This window comes from Neolamprologus multifasciatus, chromosome 3 (genome assembly GCF_963576455.1).
Source record: "Neolamprologus multifasciatus chromosome 3, fNeoMul1.2, whole genome shotgun sequence".
Taxonomy (NCBI): domain Eukaryota; kingdom Metazoa; phylum Chordata; class Actinopteri; order Cichliformes; family Cichlidae; genus Neolamprologus; species Neolamprologus multifasciatus.
The window spans coordinates 13,159,626-13,180,990 of record NC_140441.1 but is presented as its reverse complement, the minus strand read 5'-3'; the positions used below and the strand labels follow the sequence as shown (position 1 = coordinate 13,180,990).

Here is a 21,365-nt window from a genome sequence, read left to right as displayed (position 1 = left end):
CTGTTTTAGCTACCATGCAAGCCGCCTCTGCAGCCCTGTCATTAAGCGCACACGCTCAATGCACAGATAAAGTGACGCAGAGAGGAAGATAGGATGGGGAGGGAAGGGAAGAGGGGGGGGCAGAAAGAGGTAGAGGGAGATAAAGCAGAGAATGGCACAGTTATAAATAGTAGAAGGAAGCTACAGCAGCTATCAGAGCTGAGACACCATGCAGCGTGTAAAAGTCCGGGCGGTATAAATATCACCTTAAGGGGTTTAGGTGACGCGCTTTAAGTCCATCTCTAAATAATCTAATCCTCCTGAAACACACGATCTGTGCACATCGTGGCAAACTGTCAGGGAAACATGTGCAACATGTATCTTGCTCATATAAACAGCATGATTAGGAAGAAGCGAGGGTTGCGATGTGCGATTAGACGTCCCCCGTTTTACGCGTTTTCAAGAAGACTGAAGTGTAAACAACAATTTATCTCCCAGTGAAGCTCAGGACCAGTGATCCTGGTGCTTTAAATTAGAGCAGGAAATACTTGGAAGTTGTTATTTAGTGACGGTACTCAGAATTGGTAATGAGACCAGCTGGGTATTAGCATATAGGATGTAAATAGTGTTGTATGTACAGACTGTTAGAGGCAATCGAGCCCATACTGGCAAACAGAAATGGTTAAAAAAAATGTGGTGTCTTTTTTGCTCTTATTATATTCCTCCAAGTCAGCTCAGATATCAGAACCGCTTATCATGAAATTTGGTGGCATAAATGTAGTGAAAGGGTATTCCAGACGTCTGTTCTCCAGTTTCTCCATCAGGTGTCCAAACTACCTCAGCTGGCTCCTTACAGTCTCCGCTCTAATTCATCCCAAAGGTGTTCTATCAGGCCGAGGTCAGGACTGTGTACTGGTGCGCAGTCACAAAGTTGGGAGCAGGAAACTGTCCAAAATGTCTTGGCATGCTGAAGCATTAAGAGTTCCTTTCACTGGAACAAAGGGGTCGAGCCCAACACCATAATCCCTCCTCCTCCAAACTTGGCGCAAAGCAGTTAGACAAGTACTGTTTCTCCTGGCAACCGCCAAACCCAGACTCGATTGTCACACGGAGAAGCGTGATTCACCACTTCAGGGAACACTTCTCAGCTGAGTCCAGTGGTGACGTGCTTTATACCGCTGCATCCGACATTTTGCTTGTCCATGGAAACCCAATCCATGAAGCTCCCTATTCACTGTTCTTGAGCTAACCTGAAGGTCACATTAAGTTTGGGGTACCATTGGGTTTCTTAATTTTTGTAATTATCAGAATGATATGAAAGCTTTAAAAGGTTAATCAGATTTGTGCAAATGGATTATCTTATTTAGTTTATGATCTGCTTTTCAGGAAAATTGTACAAATTGTGGCATTAAATAAATTAATATATGAAATTGCTATTCAAACTTCCAGGCTGCACTTGAGCTAATCAAAACTGTGACTGATTGTCACAAGTGTAAGTTGTAAGAGTAAGTTTTGGGGGGGGCAGTTTAATTAATGTAGTGCTTATTTTCTGTCATATGTATTCTGTATTGTTATTGTTCTGTATTGTAATGAATTCAGAATACAAACTATCTTCTTGAGGCAAAAGCTCAGGCTCCAAGGTGCTCTAAACTCTCAGTTTTAGACATTTTTTACTAGTCTTGGGTCCACATGACATCACTGAGAGAGGATATTCCTAATATGGTCATCTGGTCAGGCAAAAGTGGATTATTCTGAACTGTGAATCATGCAAAGCTACTCTAGTTGAGTCTGAGAACAAAAATAGTGAGCTTGACATGAATATTAAAGGTCTAATTTAAGATAAAGTGAGATGTTTTGTATCCAGGAAACCAAACGGACTATTTATGGTGTTGTTCAGCTAAAACACCATGAAGAAACATGATTGTACCCTACAAAGACTGACATGATCTTTAGGCAAGCTGATTTTGTCATCATCGTGGTCTGAATTTTTAAGCAGGATGTTTGAAAGGTCGAAATAAAATTTACTATAAACTTTAGAAAGGATTTGTCTTGTGGCTTTTAAGAAAGTGACAATTATCTCTTTTTTTCCTGTTTTTAGGTCAAATCATCGCTAGGACCTTCTGAGCAAGGTTATCGTTAACGAAAACTAATGAAATAACGAAAACTAGAAGTGAAAAAACATTTTCGTAAACGGAAATAAAAATAAAAACAAAAAAAGGAAAACTAACTAAAACTGGAATGAGTGTTCACAAACTTTCACTAACTAAAATTAACTGAATTTATAGCAAAAATGTGTTTAGTTTTCATTGATTCACCCTTGACTCATACAAGAGTCAAGGGTGAAAATGAAGTTTAGTTTACAGATTTTTTTCTTGCTGTCTAATTATGCCAGCAGGTGGCAGTACGTTAGTCGAGTTGTCTGTGTTGCTGCTCCATCCACGCGCAGAATCATGTCAGGAAAAGTCGGAAGAAAGCGCCAGAGTCCAATTTGGGATTACTTTGAATATGACTGTGTTTTGGATAAAGCAAGTGTCTTGTAGTGGAAAGAGACAAATTATGAGGGACATTTCTAAAGGGAAAAAATTCCCACAAACCTTAAAGTGCACTTGAAAAGCTCACACAAGAAGGCTAACCTAGCTTACCTTGAGAAGGTAAGGGAGCACACTCAACCCTCATCCCCAGAAAACAGAAGCTAACCCCAGGCAAGGCAGCGTGATGCATCCCGAGACAACAGGACGGGGATATCTACACAACTGTGTGAGTCAATTACCTTCAAAAAGTTTATCAATTCACTTGAACCAAAATTACGAACACCCGGTGCTGCGAGAGTTAATAGTCTCATTGGGGCCAAGATATACATTTTATAGTTGCCTGGTATCAATGGTTGTTCATCTGCCTTTATTTATTTATTTAAAGAACCCATAGGTGGGAATGTGAGTTGTCTGTCTCTGCGTGTTAGCCCTGCGACAGACAGGCGACCTGTCCAGGGTGCAGTATGGTAGCTGGAATAGCAACATACCCAAGGATGAGCAGAATGACTGATATGATGAAACTGGGATTTTGTTACACTTAATTATTGCAAAAACAACTAAAACTATAACTGAAACTAATCAAAACTAAACTGAAACTAAGGATTTTCAAAAAAATAAAAACTAAACTAAACTAGCAAACAATTGGTAAAAACTAATTAAAACTGATATAAAATTGAAAATCAGAAGTCAAAACGAAATAAAAATAAAAACTAATGAAAATTGCAAAACTATTAAAACCCTGCTTCTGAGTGCCAAAAAACAAGACAAAATCAAATTTATGCATCAGTAATTTCTGATCGTGCATGCTAAAGTAAAACATCCACAGTATGAAAAAAACGAGGTTGAAGTGAAGCTTGTTACTGAATAACAATGACGCCGACAGCCACATCTGAAGACCTGCGCTCCAAATCGGCATTAAATTTTAATAGCGGCAGATATCAAAACACACAGCGAGTCTTTATGCCGTACTCAGCCATTCTCTGTGTGACAAAGGCTGTGAAAGAAACCTCTGTCATGGCAAAAGATTAAGTAGCGCGCTAAGCCCATCTTTAAATAATCCAATGTTACTAATAATACACTTTTCCACCACAAAGCATAATGAACAGAGACCGACTGGGCGTTCAGACCGCACGTTCACATCTGTTGTCTGTGATTTATTTATTTTTTGTTGCTTTGGTCATTATCTACGATCAGATTAGTCGCAATCAGGAAATGGATTTCTCATAAGGATCAATAAGAAACAAGCTATTTGAGCTGCCAAGCATCGCCACTCGTCTCCTTTCTTAAAGTCCACACTGGCGTTGACAACAGAGCGACTTTCAAAGATGTTGAAAATCTCCTTCCGAAACTGAATATTTGCTGTGAGAGATGTAAACACAAATTGGAGACGGTTAGTAAACAAATATGGGAGAAGGTTATCCCAGCTGGAGACATCCTCAACATTTGATTAGCAGCTTTCTGCGTTGCTGTTGCTGCTGCTTTTCACAAACAAGGAAATGTGATAAATGAAATCTCACATTTCTTGTCCTTGATTTAGGCTGAGCATGATTTTTTTTTTAAAGCTGCGTGTGATTCATTGCAAACTGGGAACAAGCTCCTTGCAACGTATTTATTTTCCTGCTTTTAATATCTCACCCTTCTAAGAGCATTTTCCTCAAAACGACCGTTCACGGCTCGGCCAGGATTTGATGACTCTTTGTTTGCCTTGCTTTGCACGTGTGCATATTTAATAGCGAAGCACCCACAAAGGTCGAAACTTGCAGTGATTCAATCAGAGAGCTTATTTACCCGAGCATCGCTGTATTCCTTTAAGGATCCCCTGTTTTTTCAGTGACACTGCAGCGCGCGTGCTTATTGCATTGCTGGCCGTTTCATTACATCCTCTCCCCTGCAATATCCTTTTTTTATTTTATTTTATTTTTTATCTCTACCGTCTCTCCTCCTCCACCTGCCAGCTTAATGCTCAGTCATTTCCTCTCTCCTCATCCACTCCATTTCTTTCATCATCCCCCTCACTTTCTCCCCCCCACGCTCCCTCTTAATTGATCTTAGACAGTCAGAGAGAGCAAAAACTACTCCATGCCTGCTGTAACCCAATACCAAGGCCCATCCAGCTGGCCCTAACGCACACACACAGAAAGAGAGAAAGAGAGAGTCATTCAATCGCCCACATGCAATCTGTGTGAGAAGGTGAATGTTTTACAGTAAACAGCACATTTAAAACAGAGCCTTCTGTACATTCATTATTTTAATGTGGACAAACACACAGCCCAGACAAGATAAAACACAAACATTTGAACACAGGGGCTGCTCATGTGGGGTTATGATACGCTGCACGGACAATATTTCCCTCGTTGACAGATACAGTATGTAACCCTAAAAAAATGAGAGTAGTGAGGAAAATGAAATACACAAGGATATGACATAGCTTTAAATACTTAAACATGTGCTTTTTTTAGGGGAAATGAAAAATGTGGAGATTCAGAGGTGGATAAAGTGCACCTCGGCTTAGCTCTTTGAGCTCTGTCACATTCACTGGTGTGGCTAATATTGGCTAATATTTGTAAATATTTGTATAGATACTGTAAATATTATTGAATTGTGGGCATGTTTGGTTAAGTTTCTCTACTCTATGACTCCTCTGCCATAGTTTTATTCCACAGGTTAGTACATTTTGCCTTGTTAGCATTAGCCATCAATGGACTAGCAGAGCACTACTGATGTATATAAACACTCATCATGACCATGAACGTCACGGTAATTTGGGGCTTTTAAGGATTTTTTTTAACTGATTATACAGCAGATACCTTTGATGACTAAAAAACAAGAAGTGAGTGCAGAAGTCTGAATTTTTAATTAAATGTTCTCAAATCTACAGGAGTTTAATCAAAAGTTTAAAGTTTGAATACAGAATCAAATAGATAACTTTAATTAGATGATTTTGGTAGCCATCTGATCTTCTTGCGGATTGGTGGAGTTCATTTATTTTGTTGGTTCCCTGTCACGGACCAAGCTTTTAAACTAATGTTCAAAATTGCTGAGATCAGAATTTTGGACGGCCATTCCAGATGCCCGATCGGCTAAGTGAAGATTCAAGAGTCATTAGTCTAAACAATTGTCTACCTCTGTACCAAGATCTGGAAGAAGACCCAAAATGTCTCAGGAACAACTCAGGAACCATCAAGGCTCAATCATGCCATGAACTGGAAACTGCAAGAACACCAGCTTCACTGTCCATGGTGAAGCACACTTTATATCACCTGACCAAGAATGAAGCCAGTGCTCCAAAGTCCAATGCCAAATGCATTCTGGAGAAAGTTTGATGATAAGATGAGACAAAAATAGGGGTGAAGCTGAAGCTTTTAAACTTTAAGACTTAAATACTAACCAAGCATGATGGTGGTAGCATGCTCTGGGGCTGTTTGCTACCAGTGGTATTTGTACATCGCACAAAGTGGATAGAATAGTGAAGGAGGATTGTTGGCTCAAACTTGGATACAATTGGGTGTTCCAACAGAACAATGATCACAAACACACATCAATGCTGGTTTTGAAACAGATACATCAAGCTAACATTAAGCTTCTGGAATGGACTTCCTAAATTCAACTCAAATCTATTCAAAATTTGATTTAAAGCCAGTTCTGTGCCAGGAAACCAGAAGATTTAAATGATCTCCACCAGTTCTACCAACAACAATGATCACATATCCAGCCAGAGTGCCACAAAGCTTCGAGTTGGTCCAGCTGCAACAGGTGAGTGATTTTAACCATATATCAGTGTGGGGTGCGTGTATACATTTAATCCTGTATGGATTAGAGAAAATTCAAATTTGTGTGCCAATTCTATTTTTTTTTTCAGTTCACTAAAGATGTACGCTGTATGTTGCACCCTGGAAAAAGAAAAGTTCATCACGCCCCTGATGAGTGTATGTTAACTTTTGACCACAACTGCAGATGCTGCCTTCAAGCTTGTGAGATGCAGAAGGTTTGACCTCTTTCTATTAAAAAAATACTTTGTGCTGCTTTGTGACGTTACAGTAAGAAAAATGAAAAGCAGCCAGCAGACCAGTGAGTGCTACTTCACAGGTGTCAATATTATTATGACATATAAATCCTTTTTAAGCTACCTAAATGAAGTGAATTAAACTACCTTACGTCAGATAAAGCAGACAAAAAGAGACAAACTATATCAACAATATGCTGACAGTGAAATTGTCCTTTGGCTAAGCTGTATGTGTTATTATGTTAAGTGATTTTAAATCATCTAGCAGAAGACAGGCATGGACAGCCATACTGAAGGGGAAATACTCCGAGTCATCTGCACCTCTTATTACAGAAGACTTCAACCACACTGGATACTGGTTTACATGACGTCAGTAATCCAGTCAGTTTTTACATGATACAGTTACTTTTTATGGGAGTAGCAGCTGCAACTGTGATTTATATTAGAGAATTATGATAGGATACGCATAAAAAATAAAAAACTGCATTTTTATTTAACTACAATTCTTGTGTCATAGTTGCAGCATTTGCAGAGCATGCCTTAGGCAATGAGGTAGCGTGGCCGAGCGGTCTAAGGCGCTGGATTAAGGCTCCAGTCTCTTCGGGGGCGTGGGTTCGAATCCCACCGCTGCCAGACTTTTTCTTTTACATAACTTCCTTAAGGATTAATAAAATATTCTGATTCAAGGTAGAAATGCATTGTTGTGTTCTCAATCCACAGCTCTCTTAAAAGTGTAGCCACTATGTTGCTATAAGTTTGCCCATTTTCTGCTACGTATTAACGCAAAGGTTTACACAGCTGCTTTTTATCTACACCTGCCGGTCACTACATTAGGTACACCTGTTCAACTGCTCATTAATATCTCATCAGCCAATCAAATGGCAGAAACTCTGTACATATGATCAAAATGAGCTGCTGAAGTTCAAGTTAAGTGCTGATCTACTATATTTTCCCACACAACCATCTGTAGCTAGATGGCAGAGGTCAGAGGAGAACAGCCAGACTGTTTTTATTTGACAGAAAGCCAATAATAACTCAAATAACCACTCATTACAAACAAGAGATAAAGAAGAGCATCTGTGAATGCACAACAAACAACATGAAAGCGTGTATCCATCCTGCCTCCTATCGCTGGTTCAGGCTGGTGGTATAATGGTACAACCGAGGTTCCGGTTGGTACTGTTATTGACCATTTCCATCCTTACATGACCACAGTGTACCCATCTTCTGATGGCTGCTTCCAGCAGGATAACACCAAACCAAAAAAAATTTCAAACTGGTTTCTTGAACGTGACAAGGAGCTCACTTTGTACTCAGACGCCCTCCACAGTCACCAGATCTCAATCCACAGATTTACGTCACAGACCTGCAGCTACTGTGTGATGCTATCATGTCAACATGGACCAAAGTCTGTGAAGAATGTTTCCTGCACCTTGTTGAATCTATGGCGCGAAGAATTAAAAGTAGGCTTCAACCCGGTACCGCTATTAGTATCTAATAAAGTACATTATAGAGCAGGGCGATATGACCAAAAATATTTATCACGATATACATTTGAAAATTTGCAATAACGATATAACTGACGATATAATTGACACTAGACAAAATACTTTACAACTCCTCAACTTTATTCGTGCAAAAAAAAAAAAATCAACGTATTTTCACTTAAACAAGCAGCTGTTTTTATGTGCATTAAAGTCGCTGACAGTTTAACCAAAAGGCATTTCCAGTGGAAATTGGCCAACATATCCTCAGCATAACCATGTATAATATCCACAAAACTTAAAAAGAGGTTATACACACAATATGGTAACATTATGTTGAAGCACAGTACTATCACTCCGCGAGGCTCCGCCTACGATAGCCGCAACGCTCCGACAATCCATCAAGCGTTGCGGGTTCGTATCTTAGCAAAGTCGTACTAAAACATTTGACAGATCTTCGAGCGCCGGGTACGACATAAAATCGTTTCGAGGTCAGTAAACACAACCAGAATTCATACATAAGGCACACGGGATTATAAGGGGCTCTGTCAATTTTCAGAAAAATCAAAGGATTGATTTAAGTGTGCCGTATTTTCCAAAAAACACGGTAATAACGACGGCCCGCTAGCATGCGCTACCAAAAATAGAGCTTTGTTGTGTATCTGACGGACGAAAGCTAAACCAGTTCCACACCACTGAAGTTGCTGCATTTTTACAAACCAGTTCTGGTTCATCCGTTTCATTCAACGATCCGCTTTTGCCCTTTTCATTCTCTGTCGCCGGCACGCTTTTTCCGCCATGTGCGTATGAAAACAAAGGCACTGCGCATGCGCGTTTTACCCAAATATTTCATTTTCCTATCGTTGCCCAACATTATACCGGTATTACAGTGAACGGTATGATATGGCCCAGTCCTAGTACATTATGTCGTCTTGAACACACATTAAATACAACAGCCAAAGTGGCCGGTGAGTGTACATCACCAGCACGGTTTGCACTGAACCAATGGAAAGAGTAAGACTGAACTTTTATTAGAATTCATCTTCTAACTCAAAGAAATGTCCTTATCCCATTAGCAGAGTGTGACGCTGCCAGATATTAACCCTTATTTATTTTTTAACTTCAAACACAGTAAGTCTCATAGTGAACAAAACTGCAGTCTTTTTCTAGCTACATAAGATACCATTTTCTTATTCTGTTAGATTTTAGCATCTTCTCTAAGATTTCAATATGAATGTCTGACGGCGTGTTTTTTCCTTCTAATCCCTTCATTGTTAGCTGTGAAAATGGCCCATTTTCGAGAACATTACGAAACACAAGCAGCAGTGTATTTTTGTACTTTCCAAATCAGTAGTGGGAGCGTTTGAAATGCATTTCCTATCAGAAGCAGAGGCACTAAAAAAGCATACTTCGACCTGGTAAAGAGCATTCAGTGGGCTGATAACATAATCAGGCAAATGAAACGCTGCTAAGAAGCACACTTGCAAAAAGACTGACTACCTACTGTGCGTATTTCTTATCTTAAAGGGGAACACGAGCTTCGAAACTATTACTTCACATAACCACTTATTCAAAACATGAAATGACATTCAGGTCTTCCTATTATCCCACAATGCAATGCATCAACTCACTATCTGTTACTCTGTGAAACAGAGTCTGATTGTCTGTAGCGCTTGTCTCGTGTTTGCAGGGTGTTTCGCAGCTTTTAGAGCTGCTTAAATGCTACATCGACTGGCAGAATGGGTTTTGTTCAGGTATGGGAGATTTAACGCTCTCTAAGCTCAGACAGCATCCTTTAGGGTCTTCCGTTATTTGAAGACACTCAGCAGCTCTTTGAAAAGCCACTGCTGCTGGCAGCCAGTGATGAAAATGTCAAGGACGGAGAACTTCATGCATGGCTATTCGCTTATGAGAATATTATTTCTTTGGCATGGTTCAAATATCAGTGAGAAATACCAACGCTAGTTTGCACACGGGCGGCTGTTTGCATGGAAATATGTGCATGCTGCAGTTTTGCTGCTTTCACATAAGTGTGGGAGGTAATAATAAACAACTAGGTATCAATTTTTGATGAGCAGAAATCCAACACCATGGATGACTGCAAGAAACAGCTGTGGTGAAACAAATGCTTTATTATTTTTTATTTATTTTTTTGCCCTTCATTTGCTGCAGTTTTACCAATAAGATGGTGAGCCTGAACAAACTGTCCTCGAACTGGGACGGCAAAACTAGAGCCTCTGGTGGCATTCGTTTTACAGGAATAGTTTGAGTATGATCATCTTGTGATTTCCAAATACAGATACATGTTTGCTTATGCCCTAATTTTAAAAGTAGAAAATGAGACATAGGGCAGGGCTTGAAGAAGAGCTTCGACCTTCCCTTTACGTTGGGTCTCCTGTTGATCCATGTTTGGATTACATCATTCACTACAGTCAAATATGCAACGTAAGCTGTAAAAGTGGGAGAGAATGAGCTGCTGGGCCGGGCTGAGCAGAAAGTCTGCTTTGTGTGTTTTCTCTTTGAGCCCCATGATCTCCCCGCAGATGCACACACAGTCACACACAGTCACACACAGTCACACACACTCAAACCTTGGGAACATTTTTCAGGCAGCTCAGAACATGATTGTTGATCTGCTGCATAGTAAAACCACAATTTCGACTTTAACTCATTTATGTGGCACCAAATGACAACAACAGTTGCCTCACTGTAAGATAAAGACCCTACAATAATAGAGAGAAAAGCCTAATAATCAAGCAAGCACTTTGGCGACAGTGGGAAGGAAAAACTCCCTTTTAGCAGGAAGAAATCTCCAGCAGAACCAGGGTCAGGGAGGGGCACCCTCTGATTGGTGGTAAAACCTGAAAAAGACCTATTCCTAAACTCTAGCTCCTATCATGCTTATTTGCTATCTGGACATCACTTCTCTGTACAGTAATAACATTTGTCCTGCAGTGCAGGTGCTTTTATTTTCATTCACCATGTGGGCTTTTCTATTAGCACACATATTATTTCACTTTAACCAATCACTGTTGATATTTCTACCAGCAGCAATGGCACCTCTGCTTTGATGTTATAGCTCGTGGTGTGTTTTGTTCTTCATGTCGATTCAGTCTGTTTGAGAAAGAGGTTGTGCGGATTGTACATGACCTACATGAATTACTGTAAATCAGACAAGAACGTAAGCACAGTGGAAGCACAGGCCTCTCGTATACTGTACTATATTAAGTGCAACAGGAAGAAAAGTGCGAAACTTAGCTGCAGAGGGAACAGAGACTGAGTGGATGTCAAGGTCAGTGGATGTCAGGCCTGCTCACAGGAGTTGCAGGTTCCTGTTTTAATCTATGGCGACAGCCGGCTCGGTAATCTCAAAAATCATCCTGAATCACATATGTGCAAATTCTCTTTGGTGTGGGAAAAGGCCACAAATCTTAATCACAAGTTTGCGCGTCTGCTGACTAGATGTCGAACAGGAATGTGACCTTCTCTCGTTGGCCTGCCAGCAGCGACACAAGACCCGTGACCGAGGAGCTGTGCTGGTGTCTGTGGCCCCAGGGGAGAGCATCGCAACTGTCAAGGAGCATTGAGCTAACAGCCTGTTCTCTATTTAGGCAGGCAACTGCAGTGCACCTGAACAAATGGAGGACTAAAACCGGGACAAACTCAACGAGCACCCCCAGCTAATAATCCTGCAATCAAATTCTTCTATAATATGTAAAGAAAAAAATGGATCTGACTGGTGAATCCCTTTAGGGATATGTGCAATTAATTAGACGATTAAATATTTTTGCCCTCTGTTGGCACCAGAAATACTAATAGGTTAAGCTAATTATCCATATTCATTTATGTGCAACAGCAATTAACTGTTTTTCTAGATGCCTCTAGCCAGCACTATAGTCCCATCAGACAGCAGCACCACTCTCACTATGTGACAGGAAGTTTTATACAAGAAAGGTGGAAAGTGAGACGAATAAAAGCCTGGCAAAACACAGCTGGCATCTACCATACAGTCATTGTAAATGAACCTGAATCCATAAATCATGGAGTCTATGGTGCTAGCAGTGGTGTTGCTAATAGAGGTGGCAATCACATGACACATAAAATCAAATGTATCTAATAAAATATTGATATTCGGCGTCTATGCATTAATACAATATCGCCACACAAAATATTGCCATACCACGCTACATATCAACCCCACCCCCACCCATACATGCAACACTAACCTGACTGTATGTGTGTGCAATGTTCTGCCATTGAGTTAAGTGGTTTAAACCGCTATTCTTTCTAATGGCTAGCAAAGGCCGACTCCCTCAGGCGGACAGATCTGTTAAGAAGTCTGTTGGAAAACGAGCCTCGACATCTTTGCTCTTTGACCTCAGTGAACACTCTCCTGATGAGTTTAGTTTCAAATCCTATCCTATAGTACTGTATGATGTCTTTTTTCTTAATTCTTGATCCCTGCTAGAGTAAAAAAGGATAATAAAAACAGTGTGGCATGTCTACCAAGCAACTGACAAGTCAACGAGCCAGTATCTCTCAGTTTCTCAGTCGGATCCACCCTCGCTCATCATGTCCGGTTTCAAAACACTGAGATGGAACTGGAAAAATGCTTTTCTTGAAGCTTCATATTGGATTTTACTGACCCAGAGGGTGACGTTACGGTGACTATCCATTGTTATAGTCTATGTCAAACTCCAGGCCTCGAGGGCCGGTGTCCTGCAGGTTTTAGATGTGTCCTTGATCCATCACAGCTGATTTAAATGGCTAAATTACCTCCTCAACATGTCTTGAAGTTCTCCAGACGCCTGGTAATGAACTAATCATTTGATATTGGTGTGTTGAAACAGGGTGATATCTAAAACCTGCAGGACACCGGCCCTTGAGGCCTGGAGTTCGACACCCCTGGTCTATGTGCTCTGCACAGCAGAAAGTCACAAACATGTTATCAGCATTTAAAAAAGCTTCGGTTATTAAAGAGGTCGATATAAGAGCTTCAAAGAGCTCAAATATCTACATGGACAATGTTCAACCTTTAATGGTAATTAATCTGATCAGTTCTTACTTTCTTACCAGTCAATTAATCTATATGTTTCACTCATTTTAGTGACTTGGTTTCCTGCAAAATGACCTCTTTAGGATTTGGATTGCTCATCGACTAATGGATGGATGGGTGGTTAGGTAGGTAAAGAGCTACCATGTGTTGCTCACTTTCAGACTGATTCGGGTATTTTACAAAAGGAAACAGGGAAGAGAGGACCGCGGACAGTTAGATCCACTTGGCTACGTTCCCAAACCATTAACTCCCAGCGTCTTTACTGGACACCATCCTCAAGTGTTTTATAATTTTTTAATGCAATGATGAAAGTGTGGAGAGAGTGGAAAGGAAGGCAGCGCTTTCACCGTGTCTAAAACATCGCTGATGCCGGTCTGTTGGCTCTGTATGTGCTGATATGCTGGTTCTCCGACTTTATAATCACCTGCTTTTGCTGAAATTGAACCAAATCTCATTTGTGAACGCTAATTATTGACATCTATTTAAAACTTTGCTGTTAAAGCTCAGTTTTAACAGGAAAATTTTGATTTCAATGAAGCAGAACCACTCAAAACAAGAGCACGTGCTCATTGCAATAAAGGGGATGTCTAATATCACGATTTCATGAAACTGGAACAGAAATGTGAGGTTGTGTCAGCTGTTCTTAAAAAAAAGTATTCCTGGATCTTTTTTTAAAAAGAGTCTTTTACTAATAAAGGATTTAACAAATCATAAATTTCACGTTTTAAAAAGGCGTTTCTATTTGTATTTAGACCAAATGTCCTCTGCAGATCGAGGCAGCCGCTTTGAAGAACCAGTCCTAAAGCACAGCGCCCAGAGAGCAGTGAAATGCCTGTGTTTGTGTGTGAGTGTACGTGCGCACATGCATGCTGCGGGCCAACTATGAATACACTGTAAAAAAGGATTATAGGGACCCAGTATCCTTCACCCTTCATCTGTGGATTAATTGACTTTCTTGGCTGTGCCTGCTACTCTTTTATTAGCCAGTTCAGTGTTTCCAGATCAGCTCCCTGTTTACTGGAGTTTCACAAGTCTCATGTGTTTATCTCACATTATTCATCTTTAATGCAAAAAAACCTTCACAGTAGTCTTTAATTTGTCTGATTTATCCCTAACTATCTGAAGAATAATATTAATAACACTCCTTCATCTTGTAATTCAAGAAACACTTCGACGTCAAATCACCAGCCCTGAATCTCGATCACAAGTCAATACCTTGTTCAACAACACACTAGCAAGGTAGCTGCTCCCTTACACTAAAGTTTAACCAGTCTGTTTTACACATGTATTTATGTCATATCTGTGAAATTCGCCGTAACAGTTAATATGACTGATTACAGCATCAGTATGTGGTGCTAATTATGGTCCATTGCCAGCATTTTTTAAAATCTAGCAACCTTAGATTAGCTGATACCTGTCCACACATCTAATAATGTAACTGTAAATTGTATGTTATATAAACTGCTTTAGCAGGTCTAGAACTGCTTCAAAATTGCAAGCTGCTTTGCAACCCACCTCCAAGTAGGGCTGGACAGCTGAGCTTTAATCTCAATCACAATTTTGGTTCATTAAAATAAATAAAAATGACTGAGCAATGCCAAAACTGCATGCTCTGCCAACAAAGCGCAAAGCAAAGGCAAATCAAGCGCTCCCTAAATCGGCGCCTGATACTGTGCCTGCATGTGCCAATCACAGCTGTTCCCTGGACCGCATAATGTGGAGTTCCCTGAGCGCGCTTGACCTCCGTGATATGCAACAGATAACACAGCACTGACACAAAATTCAAATTTGTGGCACAGCAGAAGGTGAAGAGCTTGTCCCTTGAAGCAGATCGTCATCTGTTGTTTGGAAATAATTCAGATTTAGGGCAAGAGACGTTAACCAAGAAGAAATCATAAGGGCGCCACGTGGCTGCACTGCAAAGAAACACAAGTTAGCCAGCCGTCTAAAAACACGCCACAATCTGCAGCACGACCAGCGCACGAGGCCGAAGAGAAACGGCGCAGCATCCGACACAAACTCGCACGTCCGGGAAAAGGAGGCTGCACAGCATGTCGGCGTGTCAACACCACCCACAAAGATGAAGTCTGAACTGAAGTCAGTAAAGCAATCGCATCCCAGTTTGCAAGATATGGCACAATACGTGACTGATAATCAGTAAGTAACGACGACTTCAGCAAAATGGTCGAGACACTGGACAAAAAAGATGTTTTCGCCTTTTTCTGCAAACCTGCGCTGATGGCAAAGATCACAGGAGAAGTGGAAAGGCATACACAAGTTTCAAGTTTAGTTTATTTACATTCATCATGCAGGCACCACGAATGTATTTTGCTTCTGGGAGACGCACAAACACACATTCGTCTGCAAAGATAAACTCAGGACTGCAGCACAGTGTTAAAGTGAAGCAGCTCTGTTGATTTAATTTTGCATTAAGCTTTGGTACAATTTATATTTTATATTTTTCTTCAATGAGATGCTCTGAATTTAGATAAATAAAGAGGAGCAAATTTATTCTGCTGCAAAGGAATGGTGCAGCAAATGTGCAAACAGTTTGCATGACAGTGAAGTAAAAGCATTTCTGCACTATAATTAGTGATTGATATTGATCAAAATAACTGTGATAATCATTTCCCTCCATCCCACGTGACTCAATAAAAGTCCAAATACAACTCAACTTCCAGACATTTGCTGTCCACCTCGCTACACCTGCTGTTCTTAGAGATCTGCACTGATTCTGGACTGAACTTTGTCTTCGTCTAAACCACAAAAAAATATATTTTTAAGACAGATATATTTCACAGGCTACTCAGATCGCAAAGATGGAAGCTATGAATGGATTCCATGCTAAAAGGGACCATTAATATGGTCAGTGAGGAAATGAACCTCTCAGAGATCAGCTAACAGCTTGAGGAACTTTACACGATAATACTACAGATCGTGGATCGGAAGAGACCAGAGGACTGGCCTGTTTAAGGCTTCTGACCTGAAAAAGACACGCTGTTAGATCATTCCTGCTGTCCAGTCATTCATAATCTCTGAACTCAGTTGAAAATGTTGTTTTTCATTCAGATTTCCCAAAGCCTCCCTTTTGTACATTTGCTATTTTACATTTAGTGACTCACTTTTCACTGCAATGCCTTTTGAATACCACTAACGAGAGAGTTGGCTTTAAGCGACTGAGAGCTTTTAGTGAAAATATACGGTTCCATGTGCAAATAAGTTGTTTTGAAGCAAAATCAAGCGCATGTTTTAAAAAAGTCCTTGGTTCTCTATATTTCTGCTCTAAGCCATCCATCCCACTGATCCAAATCAGGGTTGTGGGGGTGCTTGAGCCTACCCCAGATGCCACAGGGCGAGAGGTGAAGGACACCCTGGACAAACAGACTGTTACAAAACTAACACAGAAACAGCCACAGAGGCAGCACAGTAGTGGGGAGGTTAGTGCTGTTGCCCCACAGCAAGAAGGGCCTAGGTTTGAGTCCAACCTGGGGGCTTTCTGTGTGAGCCAGAATAGTTGACTGTTGCTCAGCTTAAACACTGCTAAAGATGTGCTTTTATGATATATTCTAGTTCGCTGTTAAATGTCAGGTCTTCCAGTTTCATTTCTGTCATGTCACAAGAATGAGATGAAGCTTTGCTCAGAGCTTCGAGTGCAAGAAGCAGGAGGAGGAGTTCAAATTAACAAAGAGAATGTGACTCCCTGGAGGGAAAAACACCCACAAGTCTGTCTACACTTGGCCTACATACTGCCCGTTAGAGACTTCCCCACACCAGACGCTTCTCCTGCTGCAGAATCTTACTATCAGTTCCTCAAGGGGGTCCAGAAACAGTGCAGCAGCAGTAGTGCAGTAACTGGGACTTCTACAGGACATGTGCAGAGACCCACCTCAACCAAAGGCGCTGTACTGATGCGGTAAAAACCTCTTATCACCTTGCTGCACACACCCCTCGCTCACGTGCTTCAGAAGAAGTTCAAACGCAGGCGCGCACACCGCACGCCTCCTCTGAAAGCACAGAGGTCTTCTTTTCAGAGGGTTAATGGGAAGAGATTGCAGGCTAAGTGAAAGGGAGAGTAACCTTATAAAGAAGGGTCAGAAGGACACACGAGCACATGCAACCTGCTTTTGTACTGTACACGCAAGCGAGAGAGACGGGAGTAAAGTCACGAAGCCAGAGAAGAGCAAGAACGTATATAAAAAGGACGGAACATGAAGCGATGGGGTTTGTTGACTGAGTGAAGCAAAGTACAAATTTATTGATCTGGCCAGCTCTAACGTGTACTCGCTGCCTAAACACAAAGCCTAGCAAGAAAATATCTGCTGTTAAAGAACCTGTGCATGAAATCAATGCTGCAGCACGTTTATAGAAAAGCCATAATGTCAGTGAACTCTTTTTACGCCCGTTACTGTTCAAGAACCAAACCAAGCATCCAAAACCAAAGACATCAGCAAAAGCTCACAGCTGGATTCAGAAAATTCTATCATCCATGAATCCATGCATTTACTTCACTTTACTATCTTTGTTTTACTTTACAGTCCACTGCATATTCGTTTAGCTATTCCAATCACAGGTTTTCCACAGTATGTTATTGGGATGCACCAATTCCAGGCTGGGCTAAGAAACAAATCTTCATTATAAAAGATAAACAGAAACAATCTTTGAACATTTAGCCACCGCAAACATTAATGCACACGTAAAGCAGGCCATGCCTAGTGGCTTGACCAGGAGGCTTCACCCAGGCAGGTAGAATATACAGGATACGCAGGGTGGTGCTTTTGCATCCTCGGGGCTTGAATCTAAAAGGCCACAACACGCCTGCACAGATCAAATTGGCCTCTGTGTAGTAACTGCAGCTCTGGGATTACAGCTATGGCAACGACAGACCTGCAAATAGCGCAGCTCTGCCTGTCTTCATGGTGGATGCTGCACCAGCCTGAATGTCAACATCTTTGGAGTTTCACAGATTTTACAACCCGATGTTTATTCACCGAGGCAGTCTTACCGACAGTGACCGTCAAGGGGAGAGGCCTCATGATGGAGAGACTCTTCTCTCATCCTCCCCCGCCCCACCCCACTATCAGCCAATCAAGAAGACAAGCACATGTTGGATGGGTTTGCTTAGTGTGGGTGAAAGTGGTCAATGCAAATGAAGTGACTCCATGCAAGCAATTCATCTTCAAGAAAACAAAAGACAAATTATAAAAAAGCTCAAAAGGAAGCATGCGGTCTGCTGAGAGCTCGTCTGAAACAAAAAAACAGACACTTCACTGTCACCTGACTGAGAAACAGTCACATCTCAAAACCACCTAAAGGACAGAAATGCAACGATGATTCAATGCACGGACTACTTCTGCTCCTCCACTGTAAAAATTCACTGCTGCTTTAAAAGGACCTTAAACTGATTCTGTTATTATTTGGCTGTGAAATACTGCGATGGTCATTTTTTCACTTGTTTCTGACATTTGACAGGAGGGGGGGGGGGGGGGAATATGCATGACATATGTTAATCTATTAACTGCTAATGAAAAGGACTGTTTGTCCCAGCACAGAGGAGAAGAAGAATAACAACAGCAAAAACAACAACAACAGGCCTTTTACATATCCAAAAGAAGACAGGCAGCAGATCTGTTAAATAAACCAAATCCACCACCGTCACCTCCGCCTGTCAGACCTGACAAGGACTGAGAGGAGAGCATGTTTAAGTGGAAACCAGTCAGTGGATAAGTGTGTGTGTTGTGTTTTAGTCATGTAGGTGAGCAATGAAGGCAAACACAGAGAGTTGACTGTGACCTTTTACTGTCACAGCTTTCTCAGTGTCACATGTTCCAGCTGTTGTTTCTCACATTGATCTGTGGCTGCTTTAGGGGAATCAGAGCCTCACCTTTGAGCAGGGGCAGCGGGGTGAGCTCCACCTGGGAGCTCTGGTAGCGGAACTGAGAGGAGCTGTGGGACCTCCTCTGTCGGGCCCTGCGCATGGACCTTCGCGGGAAGCCATCCACCTTCTCCGCGGACGGCACCGAGAAGCTGGTGGTCGGCGAGGACGGGCTGGACGGAGGCAGCTTGGTCGTCTCCATGATGGCTGGAGGTGGAGGTGGTGTGGATGCTTTTGCGAGTGAATGTGTAATGAGGGGGAATGTTTATTAAGAGGATGTAAGGCTGAATAAAGCAGAGGATGGGGGGGGGGGGGGGGGGTGGCTATCTGATTCACAGATGGATTATCAACTGATCAGAATAAAAAAAAGTGGCTCCAGGGGTGGTGGTGGTGGAGGAGGAGGAGGAGGAGGGAGGAGGAGGAGAGGGGTGAAAGATAGAAAGTATGGAAGGGGGAGAAAGGTGCAGAAGCGGAGGAGAGGTGAGGAGAGGTAAGGAGAGGTGAGAGAGAGCTAGATTTTCTAGGGGTCCAGTCACGTGCTGCGCGCCTCGTTGTCTCTATCAGAGCCGGACTGGAAATGGCATCTTCGTCATCGTCATCATCATCCTCGAAGCTTCAGCTTTTCACACACAGATGAAAAGAATCGCTTGTGTATCATCGCCGTGCAGGAGTAGCTTGGAACAGCTACCAGATGATGCTCAGACAGGCGCGTCTCCTCCTCACACACACACAGACACACACACGCCTCTGCTGCTGCTGTATTGGCGTCACACACCGCCTAAGTCATCAGCCTGGATTTGAATGTTTATTTGCTGTATGATATCAAGCAGCTGAGCTCCTGATAGGCTTAAAAAATAAAGACAAAAAGCACCTCCTGTTTATCCAGACGCAAACAAACGCCCTCCGTGCCACTTCACAGCTTCTTCTTCTTCTCCTCGATTTTTTTTTATCAATAAAAATCAGTGCTCGGTCCTGGCGGTGAATGATGATATCATAAAATCATCAATCTGGGCCCACTTCAGCTGCGGCATCACTGTTGTCCTCCTGCCTCGTTTTCCCCCCTCTATAATGGGTCCTTCTTTAAACCGTTAAAACCTGATTTTTTTTTGATTTTTTTTCTTTGATTTCTTTGAAGGCTAAAGATGTTATAGTCCACTCAGCCTCCTCCTCCTCCTGCCTTCCTTCAACCGTATCAGGGCGGGGAAACAAGCGGTCCCTCACCGCACCGACATGTGCAGGTCCTCCGATGTAACGGCGAGCCCCGCAGCTCCGCTCCGCTCAGCGTCTCCCTCCGCGGTCAGAGGACAGGGAAAAAAGGTAAATGAAAGAAAAAAGAGGCCGCTCCTCCGCGCAGGGGCAGCCGGGAGAGGAAAAGCTGAAGGCCTGTGTTATACAATAGCAAAACCGTCTGCGTCTGACACACTGACGCGGTTTTTTTTTTGTTTTTTTTTCCTCCTGTACCCCCTTCTCCGTTCCCGTTATCCGGTTGTCCTACAGCGACTCAGTGAGCTGCGTCAACGTGCACGCGATGAGTCGGGAACATACAGGAAATGAAGCTTCAAGACTTTCAAAATAAAATAGGCTACCTGTGCAAGCGTGTGTCTGGATTGCCGAAATCAAGCCCCTTTTCATAGACTGTACATAAAAGATGATAGTAGACAAACTGACGTCACTTTTTGTCAGTGACGTTTCCTATTCTATATCAGCAGCTACTTGAAAATCACAAAAGAATAAAGAATAACCAGCTTTATCCTCATAAAGCTGGGTATAATGGCCATTAAGGCCAGTACACCAGCGCCGCAACATCATCACACAGTCACTTTTATTAATGCTCGCCGTTAAGGTGCTTTAAGACTCTGCAGCATTCAGTAGTATTATTTTGCTATTTCCATATAGTTGTGTATGTTGTACCGGTGCACGCTACAAGAACTACAAGTGCACTTGTTGCCAAATGCAGTGATCTGATTGGTTAAATCTGTGTATCTGGATCTGGAAATCGAGCTTTGTTCAAAAAATAAATGCTGCAAATTCATCCAGCAAAATTACTCGGTCAGTGTGAACGGCTGTATTAATGATAGGTGAATCCCAAAAATCTTTTTGATTAACGATATATTTGCACAAAATTTTTCTAAAGGCCTTAACTGTGACCATAATTTATAAAATGAACGTCGCGCTTTAATAAATAAGACTGGAAACTAGTGGCCTTGACCTCTAGTCCCTGGTCCCAGGTAATTCTAAACAACTGTACTTCTGCTTTACAACCAGAGGAGTAATTGTGAGAGCATTTGTGGCTTAACTTTACAGACCTAAAAGCTGTTTTAGCCTGTGAGGGTTACTGGTGGAGCCTAAGGGGCTTCTGTGTAGTCATAAAAAAAAGGAAACTTCAGAGATCTAAATAGATTTTAATACGGCAACCCCTTAAGACAGCGCCTCAGGATCA

At 41.8% G+C, this 21,365-nt stretch overlaps 1 protein-coding gene and 1 non-coding gene across 2 annotated transcripts in view; one reads left to right on the top strand and one right to left on the bottom strand.

The window, feature by feature from the left end:
- The window catches only part of ppp2r5b (protein phosphatase 2, regulatory subunit B', beta), a 54,565-nt gene extending 34,112 nt beyond the window's left edge, over window positions 1–20,453 (bottom strand). The window contains exon 1 of the mRNA XM_085141634.1: window positions 18,935–20,453. Within this exon, the coding sequence (XP_084997760.1) occupies window positions 18,935–19,127 (193 nt within the window). The 5' untranslated portion in view covers window positions 19,128–20,453. The remainder of the gene's footprint in view (window positions 1–18,934) is intronic.
- Window positions 7,065–7,146, top strand: trnal-aag (transfer RNA leucine (anticodon AAG)). The gene has a single exon. It is a non-coding gene; the product is annotated as a tRNA-Leu (tRNA).
- Window positions 20,454–21,365: the final 912 nt, after the last annotated feature.